This window comes from Phalacrocorax aristotelis, chromosome 2 (genome assembly GCF_949628215.1).
Source record: "Phalacrocorax aristotelis chromosome 2, bGulAri2.1, whole genome shotgun sequence".
Classification (NCBI taxonomy): domain Eukaryota; kingdom Metazoa; phylum Chordata; class Aves; order Suliformes; family Phalacrocoracidae; genus Phalacrocorax; species Phalacrocorax aristotelis.
In genome coordinates, this window is record NC_134277.1 from 22,315,718 (window position 1) to 22,339,493 (window position 23,776).

The 23,776-nt window shown below is 36.5% G+C and overlaps 1 protein-coding gene across 8 annotated transcripts in view; it reads right to left on the reverse strand.

Moving 5' to 3' along the window:
* CACNB2 (calcium voltage-gated channel auxiliary subunit beta 2) overlaps positions 1-23,776 on the reverse strand; it is a 254,364-nt gene that overhangs the window by 29,911 nt on the left and 200,677 nt on the right. For 6 of the 8 annotated variants that reach the window (XM_075082703.1, XM_075082695.1, XM_075082699.1 and 3 more), the window contains 4 exons: positions 12,628-12,750; positions 8,103-8,239; positions 6,331-6,407; positions 2,654-2,787 (listed from right to left, as the gene is read on the reverse strand). In XM_075082703.1, coding sequence (XP_074938804.1) covers positions 2,654-2,787; positions 6,331-6,407; positions 8,103-8,239; positions 12,628-12,750 — 471 coding nt within the window. Of the gene's footprint in view, positions 1-2,488; positions 2,509-2,653; positions 2,788-6,330; positions 6,408-8,102; positions 8,240-12,627; positions 12,751-23,776 lie in introns of all 8 variants that reach the window. The other 2 variants (XM_075082696.1, XM_075082701.1) reach the window with 1 other exon arrangement.

The window sequence follows — 23,776 nt, forward strand, 5'->3', positions numbered from 1 at the left end:
ATACAAAGATGAAAAGATTCCCTGCTTCCAAAGATTGCAAAAAAAATTTATATTGCTATAGAAATAAAATATAAACATATTAAAATAGTTTTGTTTCTTTAATAAATGGCTAGTCAATATCTATCACCAAGAATTAGCCTCAGAAAGAGTATTTTATTTGTACGGGAGGGTTTGGTTTATTTTTGTCTTGGGTAGAAAATGATTGAAATCCAAACCCAGGAACATACGGGTGATATGCAAAAAGGTATGCCAGATCTAATGCCTACATAGTACAAATACATCAGTCAGGATCACAGAATACAGTTACTGTTCATTGTGTCGGTACTCAACGTATCCCAAGGTGTTTCACAATAACATTAAAATAAGTATATTCATTCCGAAACACACAAACACAAAGACAGACATTAATACAGTGACGGCACAAAATGCTACACAAGCAGCAGTCTAAAGCAGTCTAAAACATGGAAAACATTTTTGTGAATGTTTTTCAACATAATTTATCTTATTTTTTGTTACCTGTAGCTTCACCAGATAATTAGTAACATAAGAGTGAATACTAGTGCCCAAGGCATCATAAGCATGTGAAATTAATTTATTTTACACAGTGCAGAATCTGACTCAACACATTTCAAAGCAAAACCCTGCAATTATGCTGTGCCAGTATCAAAATGCAGCCCTCCACTGTTCCTGCTAATATTACTAACAATCTGAGAAGCATATCAGAGACAGATCCTAAGAAAAATTCGTTACAGATGTGTAAGCACTATCATGAGTGTCCTGACACAACAGATCTTTGTCCTAACGTGGCTGACTCAACAAAAGGTATTCATGCTAGAAGTTAACCAGCTATTTGAAAATTCGGGAAAGCACAGAAATTACCTTATTTGATGGAATATGGGGTATTTTAAAAATCTGTTTGTGGAAACAGGCATTTTTTTTTCCTCTAATCTTTACAGCTTGAAGTAATGAAGCTGTCAGCAGAAAATTGAGTAGAAGTTATCTAATGGAAGCATTAAAATCCTTTAATTTAGCATGACAAAATCTAGTATTTTCTAAGGGACTGGCACTGAGCTATACAGCGTTCACTCGCAGATTCAAGTTCAAATATGAACTCGGAATAAAAGACCATATGGCCTCTGCTCAGTGGTTTGACTATGTATGATTAGTTTGGCATGCTCATCCAGTATTTACTGCAAATGTCACTATTACAAACACCACTATAACCCGTAATGATTCTGATAAGGAAGAAAAGAGGCACACAGAATGGAGAGAGGTGGGACTAGCCACCATCCAGGTCCAAGGTGGTTCATCTAGAAGCAGCATCTTTGAAAGATGCTTATGCAGATAGCATCCAATACATGTCAACATGTATTCTTCTTCCTTGGCTTTTATACTTGGTTATAAATATGATTAAATAAGAAATTACTTAGAAGCAAGAAACTGCTGTTGATTTCCATTGTGGGCTGTGAATGACATGGTACTTAACAGACCTTACTGAAGCAAGTACTGGTGACTTTGGAAATGAGAACGATCCAATATTATTTAAAAGAGTTCAAGAAGAAAGAGAGGGGGAAGTTTTATTTACTAAATATGAGAGCATCCACAGCAATGGCAACAGTGTTACTTGGCACTGTTTATAACCACTATAACAGTCTGTTGTTACCTGTACATTTAAGTGAGTGGTTAAAAACAAATGAATAAGAGCTGTGAAGACTAAGATTTAAAAACAAAAAAGTAGAAATGTGATATTTCACTGCACAGGTTGGCTGCTACTTAATGTCTTCATAACTTATTCCAGCAAAGATTTTAGAAAGGTATTGCAGTTTGCTGTAACAGGATGTTAATTGCATAATTCTGTAGTTATCTGGGTTATCTGTGGAGAGACATTGGCTCTTCTGGGAACCACCAGCACCATTTCCAATGGCTGAGATACTAAGAAAGTCTGACTGATGGATGGCAAGAACATTTGGCTGATAATTTATAGATGAGAACCGGGAAAACTCAAAGTAAACCATCAAAACAAGTCTGCGGATTTCCACTGGTCTTGTTCACCTGCAGATTTTGCACCTAGTGAATAGAAGTTTAAATACTTATGGTTTTGGCTATTTGTTTTCTAAGTACAATCTGAGTATCTCATTAGATTCTATTTCAATAGACTTAGTTATAAGCAAAAAAAGACTTGAGAAAGAGATAGAAAGAACAAGCACACACTAGAGAGATGCATTATATGGACTTGTAAGAAATAAATTTCTCAAACTTTTAGAAAGCCTTCTAAGTGTGTCCTATTATTCCATCAAAAAGGATAAGCACTGTAGCAGAGTTTCACAGATGCACTGAACTTGGGACTGTTTGTTTTCTTGTACTGAATCCCCTAACTTCTCGATACATTTCGTCCTTAATTCTAGAATAGCTGCGCTGTTAATCTGGGGTAATAATGCTAATGATGCCAGTGGCAGGAAAAACACAGGTAATGTCGATATAAACTTACCGATTTCTGCTTCTGCTTAGCTACAGCAGCATGGAAAAGAAACAAAGAACAACAAAGCATGCATGTTATTGGCTTGTCAAAGGACGCAGACAGGTAACAGGACTAGAAATGTGACGCAGTGCAGGTGAGCAGGTGGACAGATGGGAGCTTGGAAGTCGGTGTTACCTTCTTAAAGAAGGGCATTCTTTTCTCTTTGGAGTGGGGTGATGTTACACTGTTTGCACTGGGTTTGGGGGAGCGATGGTTTGCTGGAATATCATTTTCTTCTGCATCTAAGCCAGTGGCATCTATGTCTATAGCTATATACAGACAAACAATTCAGAATTATCAGATGACAGGGAAAGTAAAGATAGGTTAAAAAGGAAATAACAGGTGAAGGAAAATAAAACTGTCCAGAGTAATAAATAGATAAATAAAAAATTAAAAAATCAACCATGAGTACAAAACACAATAAAACAAAGGGAAAAATTTAAAGGTGCAGTACATTAGGATTAGAAGACAGAAGGCAATCTGTAACAGCTACTATAACATTTTCCTCTGATCCCCTTTTAAACAGCTACATCAGTCATACACAGAATTACTCTTACAAAACAGAGCAATGGCCAAGTTCTTTCCTGTTACACAAGTGTAAATTCAAACTAGTTCACTGGAATCGGTAAGACTTTCACCAATGTAAACAAGAGAACTTGGCCGACAACATTTGCATTATTTCATAGTAATGAATTATTTCAAAATGGGTATCACCAATTGGAATTTGAAATGTAACTAGCATGTCTATAGGAAATTAAGGAACAAAAGAAAAATCATTTTTGAAGACAAAATCAGCCTGATACTGGTACAACAGTATCTACATTTATCTCAGGGTGGGCTCCAATTGGCATTTTCAACCTTTTTAAGTAAAAATGCACAGTAGTCATAAGATACATTTATTAGAAATAATAAAAACAGACCTACTAATAGTGAAAATTAAAAAGAAAGTGTAGCAAAAGAGAGGAAATTGATCCCAGCTTGTTTGACCTGGATCCTGTTGCAAAGAGTGAGGACGTAGGCAGGGCAAAATGGAAGTGAGTATAATAAACTACTGCTGTTCAAGTTTTATCGCAAAAGAATATACAGCACACAACACTTATATTGTACATATAAAATATTTACCCTCTTTAGCAAGTAGCTAACAACAGTTTAAACAAAAATCATCACAGACTCAGAAATACATTTTCAAAATGCAAAGCCATGTTATCCTGAATGCTGAGTCCAACAGATACCTGCTAACTGCATCTGAAACAAACCAAAACAAAACCAACCAAAAAGACTTTCTTGTTCACAATGCTCAATCCTGATCTTAAGTAATGTATTAAATTTGTAATCAGAAAGCAAGTACATACACAAAAGCGATCCACAAACAATATGTTGTACAACATCACCCTTGTGTGTAAAGATCTTACCCACCTCTTGACACACACTGGTAACACATGCTTATCTTGCCGTGCCATTATGTCGAACGGAATCTAACTCTAAATAGACCTGTAAGCAGTATAATTTGCATTGACTTCACCCAAACCCATATTTAATCATTGCAAACTATTACGAAACCACTTTAGTGACCTGCTTTCAGCTGCTTGACAAGCGGGACATCAACTAATACAGAGGCATGTGCTATTAAATTACGCAACAAATAAATACTTCTGTCAAGCCTATGTGCAGCTACTGATTTAAGAGACACTTGGGACAGTGATCTCTTCTGTTTGAGTAAAGTATATTTTCCCATTTGAATTATCTGCAGATCTAATGCCACGGTGCCTGACAATCCTTGAGTTGCAGAACTGTGCCTTTGAGGCTGCCCTTGCTAGGAAAGCCTGTGAGTAGATCTGCACCCTGTTTCTATACTCCTGTTCCTAAAAACAGCCACAGAAATCACGTAACATTTTCTTCTAGCAACACTGTTCCTTCATCCTCTTCATAAGTATAAAAAGAACATATTATCTTTTTCTTGAATACAAGCCAGCACAGATGCCATAAATCACTCATAATAAGGCATATTAAAACTCCTTCAGTTCTATATTCAACTAAAATCATCAGTAAAGAAAAATGGGGGTTGTTGGGTTTTTCCTGTGAAAAAGAAATGCAGCGTTTGATTAGCTAGATACCAATATCTCCTTTTTCATTCTCAGTCTTCACACTATGTAACATCTTCTGTGTTAGTTCTTTTACTATTAATTATCTTTAGTTCATTGGGGTTTTTTCAAAGTAATTTTCACCATTATCCTCATCCTGTTGGTGGCCCATGAGGACTGTATGGATTGTTTACTATACCAATATAATATTGATTATTTAAATGGCTATAAGCCTCTTTTTCATTTGTTTTACAATGATTCTTCATCTTGTCTGGCCCTTTTTTTTGGTTTTGTGGCAATAGTTTACATTGGAAAATAAATTCTAGACTCAAAGTCAAAAAATGAAGTTTACTTGATCAGTTACAATCTCTTCAACTCATTAAATAATTTATGTATTTGTCATTTATTATACTTCCAAAAAGAGGAGGCCTGGGAAAAATAATTGAACTGTACTTCAACGTCACTTGAGTTCCTTTGTTAGCCACAAACTATGCCTCTTTCGCTCCTCTTGGGATGTCTTAAGCAAAAAACCCACCAAACCCCTATAGACCCAAAATTTGAAGATCACAGAATACACTGATGTGCTCTATTCATAAATACTCTCCAAATCTTCAATGCAACTAAATAAATTTAACCATATTTTCTTCTTTCTCCAGAAAAACAGTTTCTGAAAACCACTGTCTAAAAAAATGACTCAATGCAATGAAAATTACAGCATTGCTAGCAATCAGTCCATTGGTAACCAAAGAAGGCTGCTCATTCTCTTACTTCTGAATTCTGTTCAACTTTCGGAAAATTTCATATGTTCTGGTGTCCCAGTGTTTTAGGGATACAAGAAAACATTACAGCATTTCAAATGCTCTAACAGTAAAATTACAACATAGGTCCATGGACACTTTCTACTGCAAAAATGCAGTCTTTGAAAAAGTGGGCCTTACCAGTAAATAAGACAGTTTAAAGCCATCATAAAATAAAAGATTAAGGTGTGTTCTACAGACTTGTGATGGACCCATATAAGTAAACTAAAAATATAGTTTCCATTAAAAAAGGGAGGTAGGGAACTCAGTGGAATTTTGATAAACTGCAATTGTAATAAAGTTGGTTGTTACAAACAAATTCGTGGTTTTGCAAGAAAAAGACATATATGTTTTTCAATTAATTTAATCAAATGAAGCTACTACCATAACTTGATTGAATTCCTCTGTCTCTCTCTTAATGTCCATGTAAATACTTTAAAATCTTTAGGATCATTCTAAGATGCCTGCTCTGTAGACCAGGCTCCATATAAACTAATATGATTGGAAAATACATGTCTTTGCCTCAGTAGACAAGGTACCAGCAACATTCATTAATATTTCCTTGGGAATTTTTATTCTTATTGCTGCTTTTTCTCCTGTACCAGCAGGTATTTCTTGTTCAGCAGGAGTGCTCAGACCAGACCAAACCTCTATCTATCCTACTGCAACGCAGTCTCGTAATTTTATTATGTCTTTGCTATAAGACACCATGGTAAAAGCAAAGAGGGAATTTTGTGGATTGTTAACAGCCCTATCATTGCCTGAACTTGTTGGCATTAACTCCATTCCTTCAAACCAGCCTTATGGGGCAATGCAACCACCCAACCTTATATCTATTAAGTAGAGGGAATAAGAAAAATAGGACTAAATGTACATATATTTTAACAGTTTAGATGCATGAGTCTGTAAACCAAAGGGTTTATGACCTACTCACCAGATGATGGAGGCGTCGATTTTCTGGAACTAGGAACGATGTCACCCAAACTGGATGAAGAGTTTCCTCCTGATTTACTGGAGTAAAGGAACAAATTAGTTTGATGTTTCATAGCTTTCTCAGTATTTCATCTGGTTTATTTATTACCTTCCTTCTAAATGAGCTGATAGCGGAGAGACAAACAGTATTTCTGGCAGCGGTATAAAATATACATCTTGCACAAAATGTGTGTACATTTTGGGGACTGAGGAATGGCAAACATCAATCATGCTCCTTGTTCTGCTGTGTAACTTCATTCTGCTGCATATGCCCTCACTACCTCATGATATTAATGCAATCCGATTATTAATATGGCTACTGATGTATAACTATTAATATTACTACTCATTACTAAGACTAATTCTTAAGCCAGTGAGCGTATCTGTGTCCTTTAATAGAAGAGCTATTGACAGTGAATTTTCACCTAGTGAAACTGATAGTGTATTTGCCTAACATCTTTTAAATTTAATTGAAGAACAAATTCTTTTGCTGTCTCTATACCAGGTAGTGCTTAGGGAAAAAAAAATCTGTCAAATGAAGATAAAACAGTTTAGGGTTTTGTCAAGTTCTGCTTTGTGAAAACCTATCCAAGTTGTGAGAACGAAACAATATTTTCAGTCATTTTATTCCCATTACCATAACAAGAAAAGCACTGAAAAGAATGTAAGGCTATTTCACTCCTCAAATAATTAATTTGATTGTACTAGTTTCCAGTTTCTCCATCTTAAAATATTAATAAGCATTAAGTAAATGCATTGTGGCATAGGACAGTGTTACCTCTAGTGAGAAGTTCTGGAGGATGGAAGCCTTTACAATTTGGAAAGGGACCGAATCACTGGGTCAGATTTGGCTGTTTCAGAAGCATCACGAGGGGAATAAGGAATCTGACGTCCTCCTACTGAGGACAGCACGCCTATAGGAACGGCACCTCACAGCTGGCGAATGTGGCTGAGCACTGCAGCATCCTGGTCTCCATCCCATTCAGACATACTGGAAATATTTTTTTCCTATATACCCAAAGAGAAGCAAGCAGCATTTGCTTCCATATGTATTAATGTTTACTGGAAAACTACTTTATTAAGAATTCTACATTAAATATGACATAATTACCATCTTGCAGTATTGTTCAATAAATTTAGATATTGAATCTTTATATATATATGCAATGATGGTTGCAGTCAGAGACAACAAATAACTTTACATGAAACTTTCATTGCAAAATGTAGTATTCTTAAAAGCTGTATTTGTAGGTAATGAATTTGACAAGACCAAAACATTTTTCCCTAAGAGCTAACTAACATGCACTGGCTTCAGCTTACAAATAAATTCACCTTAACATTTTCTTTCATTTCCAAAATCAGCTTTAAAAGTGTTTAGAAATTGTAATATCAGGAAAAGAAGTAACAAATGGTGAAGAATTTACGGAGATTGATTTTTAGGTCAAAAAATGTGCTTGCATACAGTAAATGTACTAACTGCAAAGTATATTTGCAAATATTTTATGAAAATAAAATTGAAAAATAGCCATTTAGGCGATCACAGACAACCAAGCTAAATATCTACTTTCTTTCTCAAATGGCAATGACAATGTTATAAATAAATATTACTTCTTTGCCTCAAAAGGTTTGTAGCTGCCAATTGCAATAATTAAACAGAACTAGAGCATACAGAGTGTTAAGTTCCAAGTTGTGTCACAGTCAGTGCTAATATTTTTAACAATTTGTTGTTATTACCTGGAGTAGAATTTCCCTTGTTTTGCCTTTTGTTCATGCTGCAGCCTCATGTTTTCTAGTTTGACTGGGCTTGGTATGAATCCTATTTCACAGCCTTCTTTTACCAACCGTCCTATCCACCAGTCATTATTAAATTTCTACAGATAAAAAAAAAAAAAAGTCAGGTAATAAGAAATTACTGTATTTGGGGTCATTTTGTTATTATTTTTAATTTGCAGCTAATCCATTTTATGTAATTCTTACCTGCAGTTAATCGCTGTACTATGTTATTATGGCAATGAAGAATTGTGGTAATATTCAGAAATACATTAAAATAATTACACCTTGCAAATTATTAACATGCTACAGTACTTAAGCAGCAACCTTCCTTCATAGACTTCATGATTCTCCCTGGCTGTTATTTCCACCCATTTCACCATCTTTGTTTTTTTCTGCTTCACAGTCTTTTCTCCTCATACATGAAGGCTGCTTTTGTTCTCCCTTGATGTTTCTCCTTGGTGGACACCAAAGATTTCTTCTGATCTGTTCCGCTCTATAGTAAGCTGCTTTTCTTATTCCATTATATTCAGTTCTCTGTTTAAAATAAAAAATACTACTCAAACTCCCCCACTTTTCTGAACTCACTAAAATCTTCTGAAATATGACTACATTCCACTGCTTATATATGTTCTACTGCATACAGCTCCCATGATCTACATCTTAAACAAACATACAGTGACAGATCCACAAGGAATTAATATCTTTGGATAACCAAAAAGCCTTACAATTCTACAAATGCACAAGACAGTCCAATTAACTGAATTTCAGCTACATAAAATATGAGATAATGACTACTCTTGTTTAATAATATTTATTCATACACACAGAGGGGATTTTGTTTGTTTGTTTTGCAGAGGTCTGTAGAGCAGAACTATTTGTTTTTTCCATATTATTTATTCACCATTTTTGGATGAGAATAGGTCAGTGTTATTTATAGCCCCACATGCAATACTCTCAGAGTTCCACAGGAACGGTTACCATCAAATTTGAATTTTGGATAATTTGGATTATTTATGATACTGTAAAAGAACATCTGAATGGGAAGTTGCCTTCTTGAATCTGAAGCTATGAATGTAGATATTATACTGCATGTTTAATTATTTAATAAGTAGTTTTAACAAGTGTGCAGTTAGGACTAAAACATATAAAATGTGTGGGCTCCCATAAAAAGGAATTAATTTCACTGAGAATACAACGTTGGTGGATCAATGATACACAACCTAAATTGCAGTATTATCTTTCATTTTGGCTGCTACAGAAATGCTGTGATGCTTGAAACCAACTTTAAGATATTTAGCTAACAAAAAATAAAGTTTAAGATAAACACACTTTTAAGCTCATAAAATATAAGGGGACCTATAACATTTATCCAACGGGATGCCTTTATAAGTAAGAATACTAACATTTAATAGGGAGCTATCCTGGAATAGCAGTTTCTCAAAGTTGTAGTAGACTGAAAAATATTATTAAAACATAACCTTTCATTGCAAAATGCTAACTAAAGATATGCATGTGCATTTAGAATATGTTGTAGGATAATATAGATGGAGGAAGACTATAGCAATTGAGCCAATGGAGGTTGCCATTATACGGATCTGCTCTATGCTTCTATACATAAAGTCTGCAGAATTGTCATTAATGTGGAAAAAGGAAGAGATAGATACTTAAAAGATGCAAATAAATTAAAATTTGAACAGCCACTACTTTTTTATACTGTCTATAGTACAACAGAGTACTATGCAACAACATGAATATTCCTCTAACTGATAGAAATCCTGATTCCATAGCAATTTTTTCTTCATACAAAAATGAAAGCATCTGGAATTCACTCCGGCAAAGTCTCAAATCTAAAAGCTGTGTCAGGATATGAAAAGGAGGATAAGATACTTTTATAAGTAAATGCCATACATAATACTTTCTAATTTTAAAAAGCAACGGGAAATCTTGGTAGCAAGGTGTCCAGCTCTCAAGGTGCTGGCTGGGGTGAGTGATTCTCTGTAATTCAGCTGTGCATGGAGTGCCAAGGGAAACACAAATATGAATTAAATGCAAAGCAGAATTATGGCCATGCATTAAAGCTCCAAAAGATTCAGGAGTGACTATGATGCCATCCATGTTTGTTCACGCAGGAAGGAATCTTTCATCTTGATATGTACTGAGTTTTAATGAATGTAACCTAGTAATGAAAATAAATTTCCCTCATACTCAATCACTGCCGTACTTTTCACCATTGCCCATGTACACTTTGATCTGAGGTTTTTCTTGTTTGAGCCCTCTCAACAGCACAAATCGTAGAATGCTCCTTGCAGACAAGAAGAGGACACCATTGATCCAATACGGCATTACTATGCAGGCAAAAATTACCAGAGATTGATTTAGATTTCTTTATTTCTAGCATCCAGTTAGGTATAAAATCTAAAAGCAACACTGCATTTATGGTTTTTTATATATTTTTTTTTAGTTTTCATCTACATAAATAATTAAATTTTGGACATTTCAGTTCTCCCAGCACTAACTATAGGGAGCACCAAAATTGCTGAAGGAGCAATATCTGGTGGGATACAGAACCTGGCGAGCAAGCTGGGCATGGCCACGGAAGAGGGAGCATGCAGTTGTGCAGGGAAGGGCTGCTCCTCGGGGGCGGGGGGGACATGACCCTCCTGAGGAGGTTCGACCCGCCCAGTCACGAGAGCTGCTGCCAAATGCAGGAGGACCAGGAGGTCCAAGTCAGACTCCTTGGAGGTCCCTCCCCACCTCGCCATCCCAGCAGTGCACCTGGAATGGGCGCAGGGTCCCTTCCACAACCCAGCTCTGGCCTAGCATCACTAGACAGTCAACTTTCCTTAACTGCTTAGGGAGAAACCCAGGCATTTTTAAAGGCAATTAGCACAGAGTGGCAGTTCTATTCCAGCTGAAGCTGCAAGAATAATGGCATTTTAATCTATATTTCCATTCCTCAGCGCTACATGCAGCCATAGACAATAGCAATGCCTTTTAAGGCATTTCTGGAGATCCAGAAAAATTCAGGAAACTTTTTTTTCATCATTATCTTCCATGCATATTTACATGAGTCTAAGTTGTGCTGTGAGGAAAAAAAGCATAAAATGTAACAGAAAATCTGCCAGGACTGTGTTTCTGGTTCATATGGAAACAGGGGAAAGACTTAATGTGAAGTCTGAGATTACTAGCTCATTCAAAATGCAGATGAAATAGATGACCATAAAAAATCATTTAATCTAACCAAACTGGGCTGTATTTTCCAGGGCTTCCAGACTCACCAGAAAATGCTGATGGTTTTCTATTGCCACGACTCTGTGCCTGCTAATCCCTACTTTTCTCACAAGACAGAGCAGAGCCATTCTTTTGCCCTATCATCAGACAGAAAACATATCTTCTTCACTATATATAGTTCAATTATCCCTTTTATTTTTTGGTTTTTCATATATAAGGAAAATTATGATCATTAACCATCAGTATAAAGGCACTGAAAGTCCATTTCTTGTGTTTCCTTAGTCTCTGTCCACCTGCACTTGTACCTGTGTGTTAGGAATGCTTCTTGCTTCCGCAAAGTACCTGCACTAGCAGAATAATTGTGCATCATCAATCATAGCTGCTGAGGGATTTCTCAATAATCTAAAATGGGGCAAAGATATAATTTCAAATGCACAGCTAAGTTGCTCTCATCCTTAAGCTAACTTTCTAGTCCTTCTGCTATAAATTTCCTTTTCCAGACGGACCATTTTGTGACAAAACACAATGGAATATGACCAGAAGCTGGGAAATCTTGTAAAATGAGGGAATCATTCAGAAGGGAGCAGCGGGTGGCTAAGGAAGGCCTGTATGGGAAAGTTACTACGTTCTTTGCTTTGGACTGTCTTGCGAGGAACAGAGAAAGAACAAGAGTTCAGGTGTTTGAAACTGTAAAACTTGAAAATTTTCAACGCGAAACTACAGGGGGAAAAAAACAACACAGCAAATGCAAGGCACCTTTTTCTGACAGTCGCTATGTGCATCTTGAAAGTTACCATGTCCTTTCTTCAGTACATAACCGTTAACAACAAAATATTGTCTGTGCCAGGGAAGTAACCTATGGATTTTGGGTTTTTTTGAGATTAAGTTGCAAAAATAAGAGAGTATCAACCCTTAGCTGCTAAATCACAATGAAACCTCAGAGTTCTACAATAGTAAAGCCCACAGATATTATGTCTTTGAATATGCAGATGAAGATTTTTAAAGCTCTGCATAATTGATAGCTACTAGAGAAGAAAAGCACTTTGCAAACTTCATTAACTTGATTGTAATGAATTTGTGCCATTGCTTTTATAAGAACAGTATTTCAAAGAACATTCAATTTCTTATATACAGTTACCTTATTTATATAGTGCTTTGACAATGTGAAGCATTATGTTCACACTAAGAAATAGTAGCTCTATTATTCAAATAGACCCTTAAAGTGAGATTAATTTACTCCTTTAGTTTTACTTACTTCTTTAACATGAAGAAAATCTTTAGCCTCAAATGAGATGGCCATGCCTGGGACTGGAACATCATCATCGTGAGCTGCACTGTACCCAACATTTGTCCGAACTGCAAATGCAACAGGTTTTGTCTGCAAAACAATAAACAACATGAAGATTTCCCTTGCAAACACGTGCATATGTACAAACACACATAGAGGATGATTTCTGCAAATTCTTTTTTAAATCATTACAACTACAAAGAACACTCAAAACATCCATTTAAAACATTATAAAACATCACGTTTACTTACCTCAGTTATTTAATATCAACACATTTGACAGAACGCAACAGTTTTATCTAGCTACTAGTGTTCTGAATTAATTTGGAATAAGTCAAATCAGTAACCATAAAACAGTAGGCAATCCATATACTATGATCAGTTATGATGGCACTGCACAGCAGATCTTCATTTGGCTAAGATTTATTAGAGATTTCTAACCACAGTTCTGTACTGAGGTGGTCACGCCTCACATTTGTGTTGCAGTATTTTTAAGAGGTGCGCTTGAGTTTGCATGGAGAGTTTTATCCTGTTTTCACAGCAATTACTGGCCCCCTGTCAAATTCAGAAGGGAATGAGAACAAGGGGATCAGATTTCAGGTACTAGTACTTGAAGTTTAAATTGCAATGGTTTACTCTGCTTTGCTAATGAACGAAGAGATATAATATAAATATGTATAATAATGAGAATTTAAGTATACCATTTCAAAGTAAAAGTAATGAACTTCAAACACAGTATAATGGCCAAACCTCTTGTAATTTGGCTCCACTGCCTATGGAAGTAGGAATTATAAGAAGAATAAGGCACTTTTTTAGGCATTCATATCCAAACCTGAGATCTCAACATTGCCACTAAGCAGTTACCTAACCCTAGGTGGACATAAGTACATCCTCTTTGGCTGAGCTGAAAGTCCTATGCACTTCCAGGTCTGCTGCCATGCTTGCTCAGAGCTACCTCATGCTACAAAGGAGCACATGCCAGGCCCCACCTAGTCTTCAGGGAAATTAAAAATTAGGATGAGTGGTGCCAGCAACTCCTGAGCAAGACATCGCACTGCAGAGCCATTCTGAGAGTGTGGCAATGTGCCCTCTGATCATCAGGTTGTTACCAAATACCAGCCACAGAGAGATTTGCTGGTTCCCGTAATTCATACTTTTGGTGGCTGGTATCACTGAGTTACAGGATTTTCACAAGTTTTATTTTCAAGAAGCAGTTGCAGGAAGAGTCAGAAGCCCTTGTGGCCCCACAGCCGCCCTCCAGCCTCCTGCACAGCTTCTCCTTCCAAGCCCCACCACTGCTGAACACCCTTGTGCACAAGTACGGTTAGGCAGGGACTAAAAGCTGCCATCCAGCTCAGCCCAGCCTATAGCTATAGGGGGCTCCCTTTTGTCAGAGGCACACCAGAATACAGGAGAACAACCTTTATTCTTTTTTTTCTATGACAACCAACACCTTGAGTTTGCTTTTCCAACAGAGGGTATCACAGAGTATCCCTGGGACCCACCGTTGTTCTACCCCAGGCTAAACTTTTAGCCCACCCCAACATCCTCCTCACTGCTCTTATGATCTAGTCTGAAGTTCCTATACATTATGGCTGGTAAAATATCTTTAAAGACGTGAACTGAATCTCAGAGGTGCTCACAAGTGATTGAGGAAGGTGTGATGTAACTTTTAATCTTGAAATATATTAAAACTTCTACCAGACAACAATTTTAGCTTTATTAGTTGGTATCCACCAACTTTGGCTAAAAATATGGTATTTTGTTGAGATGATAAGCAAACAAACATATCTAATTTCCAACACAAAGAATTGCTTCTACTTATTCTTAAAAAAGACGATATCAAAATGCATCCCCTACCTCATGACAGCAAACCTGAATACCTGAAACCAAAAATGATGCTATAATGTTTTTATTTCCAAAAATCCCTGCCTGCTCCATCCAGGATTACTCTGACGACTTGCATAGTGCTAGAGGACAGAAATCTGCTAAATTATAATATATTATAAAACAGTGAGGGAAATATATAAAGAGTATCATGCCACCTGGCCTGGAAAGGACAGTTGGAAATGAAGGGAGAGAAGGTTCCCTGTTGCTTAATTGAAGTCTAATGTGCTATAAAAACAACAGGGTTCCAATAAAGCAGATTTTAAAACTCCTTAAATAGGCCTGTATTTGAATAAACTACCATAGTCAAACAATTTACATCTAAGTGCACATTCTAAGAAGGCTTTTCCATTTAGAAGGAGAAACAATAAGCTCTTTCATAACAGCGGGGTCAAGAGTCTCTGTGTCCAGAACTGAAACAGGCAGCCTCAACGGAAAGAAATTTTGGATGGGGATTACAGAAGGGGCTTCACGATTATGTGGTATTCTGGATCTAAATATATATTTGTACAAAGAGATGATCAGGAAATTACTGGAAAAGGACTTTATCCCATCTGTTCTTTATTCTGATATTAGTGGGAAAATCTTAAGAAAAGTTGGGTAGAAGGGCTCTAAAGACTGAAACTGATACCATTTAAACAGGCACTTATTTAAAGTGGAAAGCCTATGGCAAACTAAAAAATTAAATACAGCTGAACATATTTATGGGTTGAAATAACACATCCCAAGAGTTCAATGCTTTTCTTGGTGTTTAGCCATGATTAGAATATTGCAAATAGTTGATTGCTTTTCTTTCCAGGTCACCTGTTCTAGAAAAAAAAAATTAACAGATTAAAGTACTATGTGAAACACAATAATAATAATTTTAAAAAAAGACAGTAATTTTTAAAATGTCTTTTTTTTTCAACAAGGGAAATCCTTAGAACATACTGGAGATGTTACTCAATAGACACAGGTTATATAAATGACCTGATTATATTTGCACTGTGCAAGAGAAAAAAGTTCAAATCAGAAATAATATTTTAAAAAATACACAGACACAACTGGTAAGTGGATCAAAGTAATCCATTAACATGAAAAATATGTATAAAAAGGGAATTGGTTTAGATGAGTTTACTAGATGTTCTTATTAGCTACTGTCCTATGTTAGAAAATGATAGCCACGATTTTTTATATATATAAAAATCACAATGAAAAACCAATAGTTGGCTTAACTCATTGTATTGGGCATCTCCCTCATACCCTGAACTCTTCCAGTGTGCTGCAAAAGGAGTTTAGACACCTAACACAAATTTCTGGACACCAGTATGAGGGGAAGGTATGTAAATGATAGGCCCACATGTCCCTTAAAAAAGCCCTTAAGAAGTTCACCTTGTCATTACACAGACAAACTGTTAGAAGGGTATTGAGATACGATTATGCATTCATGATTACATTTCTGAAAATGGGCACTTATGAGAGTGATCATCCATAAAATAAAATTTGGTGGCTCCTCCACATCAATTTTAAAGTCTTGCAGTTTTGATGCAACATGGGTATGTCTACTTCTTAGCAGCTCAAAGTTGTATCTTAATCAACTCCTTTACAATTCTCTTAGTTGTTACTAGCAGTTACCCTACACAAAAGATAGCTATCTATTACAGAACTAGGCATGCCACAAAGAAAAGCAGTCACACAGGCACTGAATTGAGTTATATCATGTATCACCATAAAAATACAAGATAACATAAGTTACTGGAGTTTAATATCATACAAAATCCACAATTTTCCTGAATGTAAAAATTACAGACTAAGAGTTGATGCTTTCTCTGTTATTACTCATTTCAATACTGAAAATACAGATATAAATAAGCATTAAATTGTCAAATCTCCCAAACAATACTTCATCAATAAATAGTACAGCATGGAATAAATAATTCAGTGTTATTAAGAATTATCTTTTTGTAAAGCATAGTAAACTGTCATTGTAGAAATGTACATCACAACAGGAATGGAAATATTAAGGAACAATCTTTACCAAACACTGATAGGGGCAATATTATACTTGCTTATCCATTCTCATATTTGCTATATCCTCTAGTGAACATAAAAAATGCTCAACAGTGTATTGTGATTTACTCCTAATAGTATCAGTGGATGAAAGACTTTAGGCTGACTAAAGACTTTAAAATCTCTGCTGCATTGCAACAAACAGACATCTTCAGGAAGTTAATGTCCTTGACATACTTCTAAGAAGTGTTCTAAAATTTCCTATTAGAGGGCAACACCTGACTACCCAAGAAAAAGAAAAAAGCCGAAACTACTCCAGCACTATTTTAACATGAAAGACAAGTAGCAGGTGAAAAAGCATCTGCCATTTTCTGCTATCAAAAAATTAATATAAAAACTCAGAGCAGAAAAACAACGCAGAACATTGAGCTACAGATATTCACAGAAACAGTATGTCCCATTTTATATACTTGTCAAACTGGTAGAAAGGGAGACTGAATTACCATGGGATTAGACCACAGTAATTTATCTAATTGAATATTTTAAACTAATTAATTTATAAAAGTTAAATGCTAGCCTTTTTACATAAATAAAGAATTCTGAAAGTTTCATAGAACTGTCAAATTAACTGCTTTTTCTTTTCTTGAACTACATTGTCTTGAACTAAAAAAAATCCAGCTGTTATGTAATCAGGTCCTTATGTTACAAAAGAAATCTCTTTTTTTAAACATACACATATGTATATTTTAAAATATACCTAGCGTTTGCTTACATAGTCTACAGTCCTAAAATTACAGTGGGTCAAAACAGTTAAGCACTTTCTGTTCATCCTCTTAATCTCTATGAAAATGTGATGGCAGTTTAGTACTCAGTTAATCCCCAGGCTGGACTACAAGGACAGATGCTCCCAGATGTTAAACAGTAACATTTCACCTCTCTCAAGAGAAACAACATAGCTTGAAAAAGTTCACTTATCTTCAGAATGAACATTTCCACCTTGTTTTCCTTCCCCCCGCCCCGTAAAAATACAACATTCAACAGACTGAATAACCCCACAAAGAGAACAGGAACCAGACCATGAACATTACCATCACCTGTACCACTAGGGCAGCAGGGAACACACCCTGGAGTGGGGTTCCTCATGAACCAATTTCAGCTTCTGATTTAAACTGAGAATATAAATAAACTAAAACATATTCACCAACTGTTAAACCAACTTTGGCTATAGGCTTTTGGTATCAAACATAAATTAAAGTGGGGCTAGGGAGACCTTACTCAATTTTCACTCTTTCCATCTGGACCTCACTTCTGCCTTTTGGTTCACAAGTTGTGTTCACTTTATACATCTCCATGCTAACCCTCATTACTAAGTCAATACTACTTACAGTATTATTATACTCTGCTACTTATACTCCCTCACTCTTGTTTTATGACTAACTTGTATTCAATGCATACATGAGCGTTTGTACATTGTACCTGTCTCAGTCAATTTGTCAGTTTAAATGAATTTTCACCTGCTTGGATGAATTTGTATTTGAGAAATATTTCACCCAATAACAGAGCAAAATAATACTATCTGTTTTCTAGTAATGTACTTAAAACATGACAGGACCCTTTTTTTCCTATAACTCATTTCAGATTTTTTATGCTGTACCATAAACCCAGTGGATGCAGCCTTTGAGGATCCCCGCCAAGGAGGCAAGTTTTCTGACACAGAATTTGCTCACAGAACAGGTCATCTCCCTCACGGCCACTAATTTTGGGAACGTTGCTTGATAATTGAGGTATCTCTATTCCCCATCCACTACCAGAACGTAGAAAAACAGATCAGACCATTCTCCAAACTACTTCCATTTACACCTGAGGCTGTCCTGTGTGAAGCAATGACTTTAGGGCTATAGAAATACAAGCAAGGCTTAAGGCTGCCTTTATTCTCTTCAGCAGTAAGTGATGAGGACCTAGGGTCTCTGATCCATCTCATTTCTCACTCTATTACACCATTCCTGCGGTAGAGGTACACTGCATTTACACCAGCTTACATGAAACCAGAATGCTGATCAGAATGCATCTTTTATGAAGGCAATGCCAGCTAAGTCAAGAACTGACTCAGAAAATGACTCCAGTTATCATTTTGACGAAGTGCTTGTCGAAGTCGGCATCTGTTAAAGTTTGGAAAATCTGTCTCAAAGCATGTCTCTTCCCTCAGTATTTCTACATAATGCTACGCACCCTTCATCATATCCACTTTTCACAGATGCCTGTAACCTTATCCTGAAAGCAAGGAATTATTTTTCTCTTGGGTAATGAATATAATGGGTCTCTCTTGACACACTACCAGGTTTGCACTCATGAAAATTTAAAACAGCGCAGAATTTTTACGGCTGAGGAAAGATGATACTACGACTGAACTTTCATTAGTAGTCTTGGTGGGGAGTAAATATGTCAAATAATGACCTACATTTGGCACTATTTCCACAGGGTAGCCCTGTACATATTGTTTGGGCCATAAGCAATATTAATATCCCACATAGGACAAAGATCAATAGCAATGTGATGCCCTGATAACTGCAGTTTTAAAATATTTCACTTTATTTTGCCCTGCTGTAGACTGAGACTGAAATATATAAAGCAAAAGCCATTCTAAACCAAAATGTTTTACAGAACTACATGATTTTCATAATTATTTTAAAGAAGTTTACAATGTTATGAAATATACACCGTCACAAAAGCAGCTTGAGAATGGAAAAATAAACAAAAATAATAAAAGGACTTTCCTATTTTAATTTTTTTAATTTTGTACACTAATTTATATCAGTTACACAAGAAACAAAAAGCAAACCCACCTAAGTACACAAACAATTCACAGGAAATTTACATCCTAAATGCTGATTATTGCTGGAGCCTTATTACAGGTAACTGTCAAATCTCTAAAAATAGCATCTGCTCAGCAATCTCATTGCTAAGGAAGCAACAACAATTCACAGATGTCCCAATAGAAAATTAGAGTATACCTGCTGTCACTAAAAGTAGCAATCAATAATATGACTTCCCACCAAAGTTCAGGCCTTCTTTTATTGGTGTGAGTGTATGTATCAGGCAAGTCTGGCAGCAAGACAGAAAGACAGAATAACTGAGTTTGGAAGTGGCTTCCGGAGTTACCTAGTCTAACACCTGCCCAAAGCAGGTCTGGTCAGATCAGGCTGCTCAGTGCTGTGTCCAGGTGAGTCTTGAGCACCTCCAAGGACAGACACCACCACCTCTCTGTACATCCTGCTCCAGTATTTGACCACCCTCATGGTAAAAAACCATACAGGAACTATGGTTCACTCATCTACTATGAGTAAGGGACATAAAAATCTGTAATGGACAGCAAATACTGGATTTTATACTCCAGTACAAGGAAAATTAAGTGTTATCACAAGTGGAAATCACCAATTTCCAGTTTTAATTTTAAGTGGTGTAAAAAGAGGGGGGTTTTAACCACTAGGTTGGGGGGGTTTGTGTGTGTCTGTGTGGCATATACTATTATCTCAGGTTAAGACAGCAGTTGTGTTACTTTCTTACAGCAGATAGCACTGCCCTCATAACCATGTAATGCCTGAGGCTCAAGTCTTGGGCTAGTGCCTGCCTGTGCAAGGTGCTGTACTCAGCACTTCCAACAAAGTGAAGGAGCTGAAAAACAAAAGTACAGTGGGAGAACAAAGCAAAAATAAAATTGTAATTAATAAGTAGCAGCCTGAAGACAACAATAGTACAATGTGTTTCAAACTCTTCTGAATTATTAAGGCTTTTGATAGCATGGATCTGAGGAATTTGGGAGAGGAGTGGTCAGCCAGAATATGTAGTTCTGGAGCCAAATTTCATTACTGACTCAGGCACTGAGAAATTATTTGATCTGAGTACATTTTACTATTTATTTTCAAAACTAAAGCAACGTGAACTATGCCCAGCCATTACCCGTGCTTGCACTGCTACCTTACAAAGGGTTGGCTCACCAAATTCTTGCCTAGGGAACATCACAACCGCTGCTCTCCAGCACCTGACACTAATGTGCACCCTCCTGCAAGAGGGGCCAGCAAGGAGATGTGCCCGTTACACAAGCCACTGCCGCAATGAGCCTTCCTCTTTGGCTCTAACCAGGCTGTGTCGCTGCATGGAAACTCAGCTGTTAAAGCTTAAGTGTGATTTTCCTTAGCATCGAGGCCCATTGCGAAATTTGCTGCGGAAACCTCTGAATCCTTCCAATTCCTTGGTATCCCTGCTACAGCAGTACCTAATCTTAATATAAAAGAAAGGAGGGAAAATTTAACATGTCCAGCTGGTGCAAAAGAGAGTCTGCCAGATGCATTTTTCTTAACAACAGGTAGGCTTTAGAAAAATTCTTTTTGTCCTCTCGTACTCTTTAGAGATACTTTTGTTACTATGTTAGCTTGTCTTCACACACAGCTTGAAAGTCATGCTTCCTACTTCCTTTTACGAAATCATATTAGAATAGAGAGTCACCAATGTCGGTTTACATTCAGCTGAGGAGGCAGCAAAGACTGAAATAGCTTTAGTGACGCACACAGAGCTTTCTCATACAAGCGGGGTCTCTTTTTATTAGAGCATAATGCCAAAACTCATCACTGGCCGTGTGTTGTCTGCCTGCAAGTGTGCCAGAAAGGTGGCTCTTTGGTACCACCCACTTGGGGAGTTAGCGGAAACAACTGGAACCTGCACAGCTGAAGAAGTCTATTTGTGCTTACTGAAACATGCTTGTTCTGGCAGCAAAAGCCAGCAGATGAAAACTGTCACTTGCAATAAAAATACTGTGCTGGGATTTCAAGTTCTTTTTTTCAATGTCACAAGTGAGGACATTTTATGCTTATGAGACATTTTAAGCTTATGAGACAGCATTTTAGTAGATCTCAGCTTTTCGGCTAAATTGTGGTTTGCATAGAGAAAAGATCAGTAACGTTTTCAGGCTATTCACAAACAAAAATTCTCCAGGAAAAGCATAAATCCATGACACAGCAAGCTAAAGTAAACACTAAATAAATCAACGATTAAATGGTTGGTTTAAAATGTAGGTACTATTATCAAAAGCTCCTGAAAAAAGCTGTGTCATTGAAAATGTTTTGTAATTCAGTATTACGCATGCAAGTTTTATTGATAGTTCCAATATTTAAATGATTTTCCACTTCACCTTGTTCAACTGGATCAGAGACTCTTCATGACTGCTAGAGCTAAAGTTTAACATTGTTAAAATGTTTCACTTTTACATATGTTAAGCATGTGTTTCTTAAGAAACTATGCTGAAAAAATCTTCTTTATTAGAAACATACATTTTGTAGCTAGACCGCTCTATTTCCAGGAGTTACATGAATATATATTCCAACGACGATATTTTAGAGTTTGAAAAGTCAGCTGTTATATTAGCTGCTAACTAATAGGCTGAACAAAACCTGAGAAGTTATTTCAGCACCTGGTAAACACTATATCTTATGCAATGTGCCTGGCCTTTTCACATGATTACATTTTATGGCCAAAGCTTATGCTACCCTACTCTTCAACTGAGTACCTATTGTTTCTGTAGGTCTTGCACTATCTGAGATACTTCTCATATATCTGTTCAAATGGATTCTCTGCTGTAAATCCCCTTCGCAGCCTAGATACAGATTACAGAAATTACAACACATAGCACATACATTTAAAGCTGTGATAAAAGAACATTTATTGAAGTTGAAATTTAAATAGCCCAGACTTATGAAAAGTGAAAATGGAAGTATCTTTAACCTCAAGGAACGATGGTATCTTTAACTTAGCCCTCATTATGCACACTATTACAGTACAACCATTAACTTCATAATCCTACAATATCCCCCACCCCAGTACTACATCTTACTTGCATGCAGGATGGATCTCCCCTTTGGATAGATCAAGAATGTAGGAAACACAAGGAGCTATCTATGGTATTCTATACTCTTCTGATGGATTAACTTTTGCCATCAAAGAGTTAGGCTCACCCAGTTCAACAGAGAAAGGCAAGCAGTCTCTAAGGGATGATTTATCTCTCTTAAAATGGCACGAATCACCTTTTGCCTCTCTCTTCCCCACAAGTAAGGAACTAAAGCACCGATCCCTAGTTATCCAGGCATACCAAATCCTACCCACAACTCAGTGCTATGAATGAAAGGTTTCTTAAAATAGACAGCATAAATGGAAACTTTTGATCTCAATCTGTGACTTAGCTGCCCTGCTGTGATATTATAAAGACAAATCAATGCTGACACAGCATTCAGCTTCTGCACAAGGCCCCATAAAAACAAGAAATCATTAGAGAAGTGAATACTTCTTCCTTCTTAATACGTAATAAATACAATACTGGGCAAGAAAGAGAACAAGAAAGGAGAAACAAAATAATCAACAACTACTTGTTAAATATAATCAGACTATACAGTAAAGACTATAGCATTATATACACGCACAGGAAGGAAAGTTAAGGTAGCACAAATCACATTACAGCTTTCATTTTCTAGCTTTGGAGCACCTGATACTGTATACTTAGTTTGGGGTTTTTTTTAGTTTAATTTTGTGTATGTATGTGCAATTTTCTATGTTTAAATAAAACAAACAAAAAGATCCCTTAAGTAATATATTTCTAATGCCATGCTGAAGTTTTTATACACCATCAGTATGACTGAAACCTTTACATCCACTGTCAAAAAAATCTGCAACTTCAACTGCAGAATTAACAGACTGTAAATGGTTTCATACTCTGTAAGAGGAGTACCGCTACAGTTGAGGCACACTTTTGCTGTGCTTTTCTCAAATATTTGCTGAAAGCAGAAGAACCGTGAGACTTGGAAGCTAGAGCTATTTAGAGCAAACCTAATCAGAAATGTAGTTTTATCTGAAATTTTTCTTTTTTTTAAAATAACATTTATCTGAAGCTGATACCCAACATATACAATATTAGGCCAAATACCTTAATTTTGCCAGAATGGCAAACAAAAGAATAAATTCTATAATCCTCCTGTATCCATTGCAATCTTCCTTTTGCCCTTCAGGCAAAAATGAAGTTCCTAAGTCCTCAGCCTGGCCATCACTGTGGCCGTGCACATCTGGGAGACCAGTAAGTGCTTCCCCCTTCCCCTTCTCTTTGCATGGAAGAGTTCCCAGGAGGTTTAGCACCAGCAGAGCTGCTGTTGCGCTGCAGTTATCCTGCCCAGTTATACAAAAAGTCACAGTCTTGCCCATA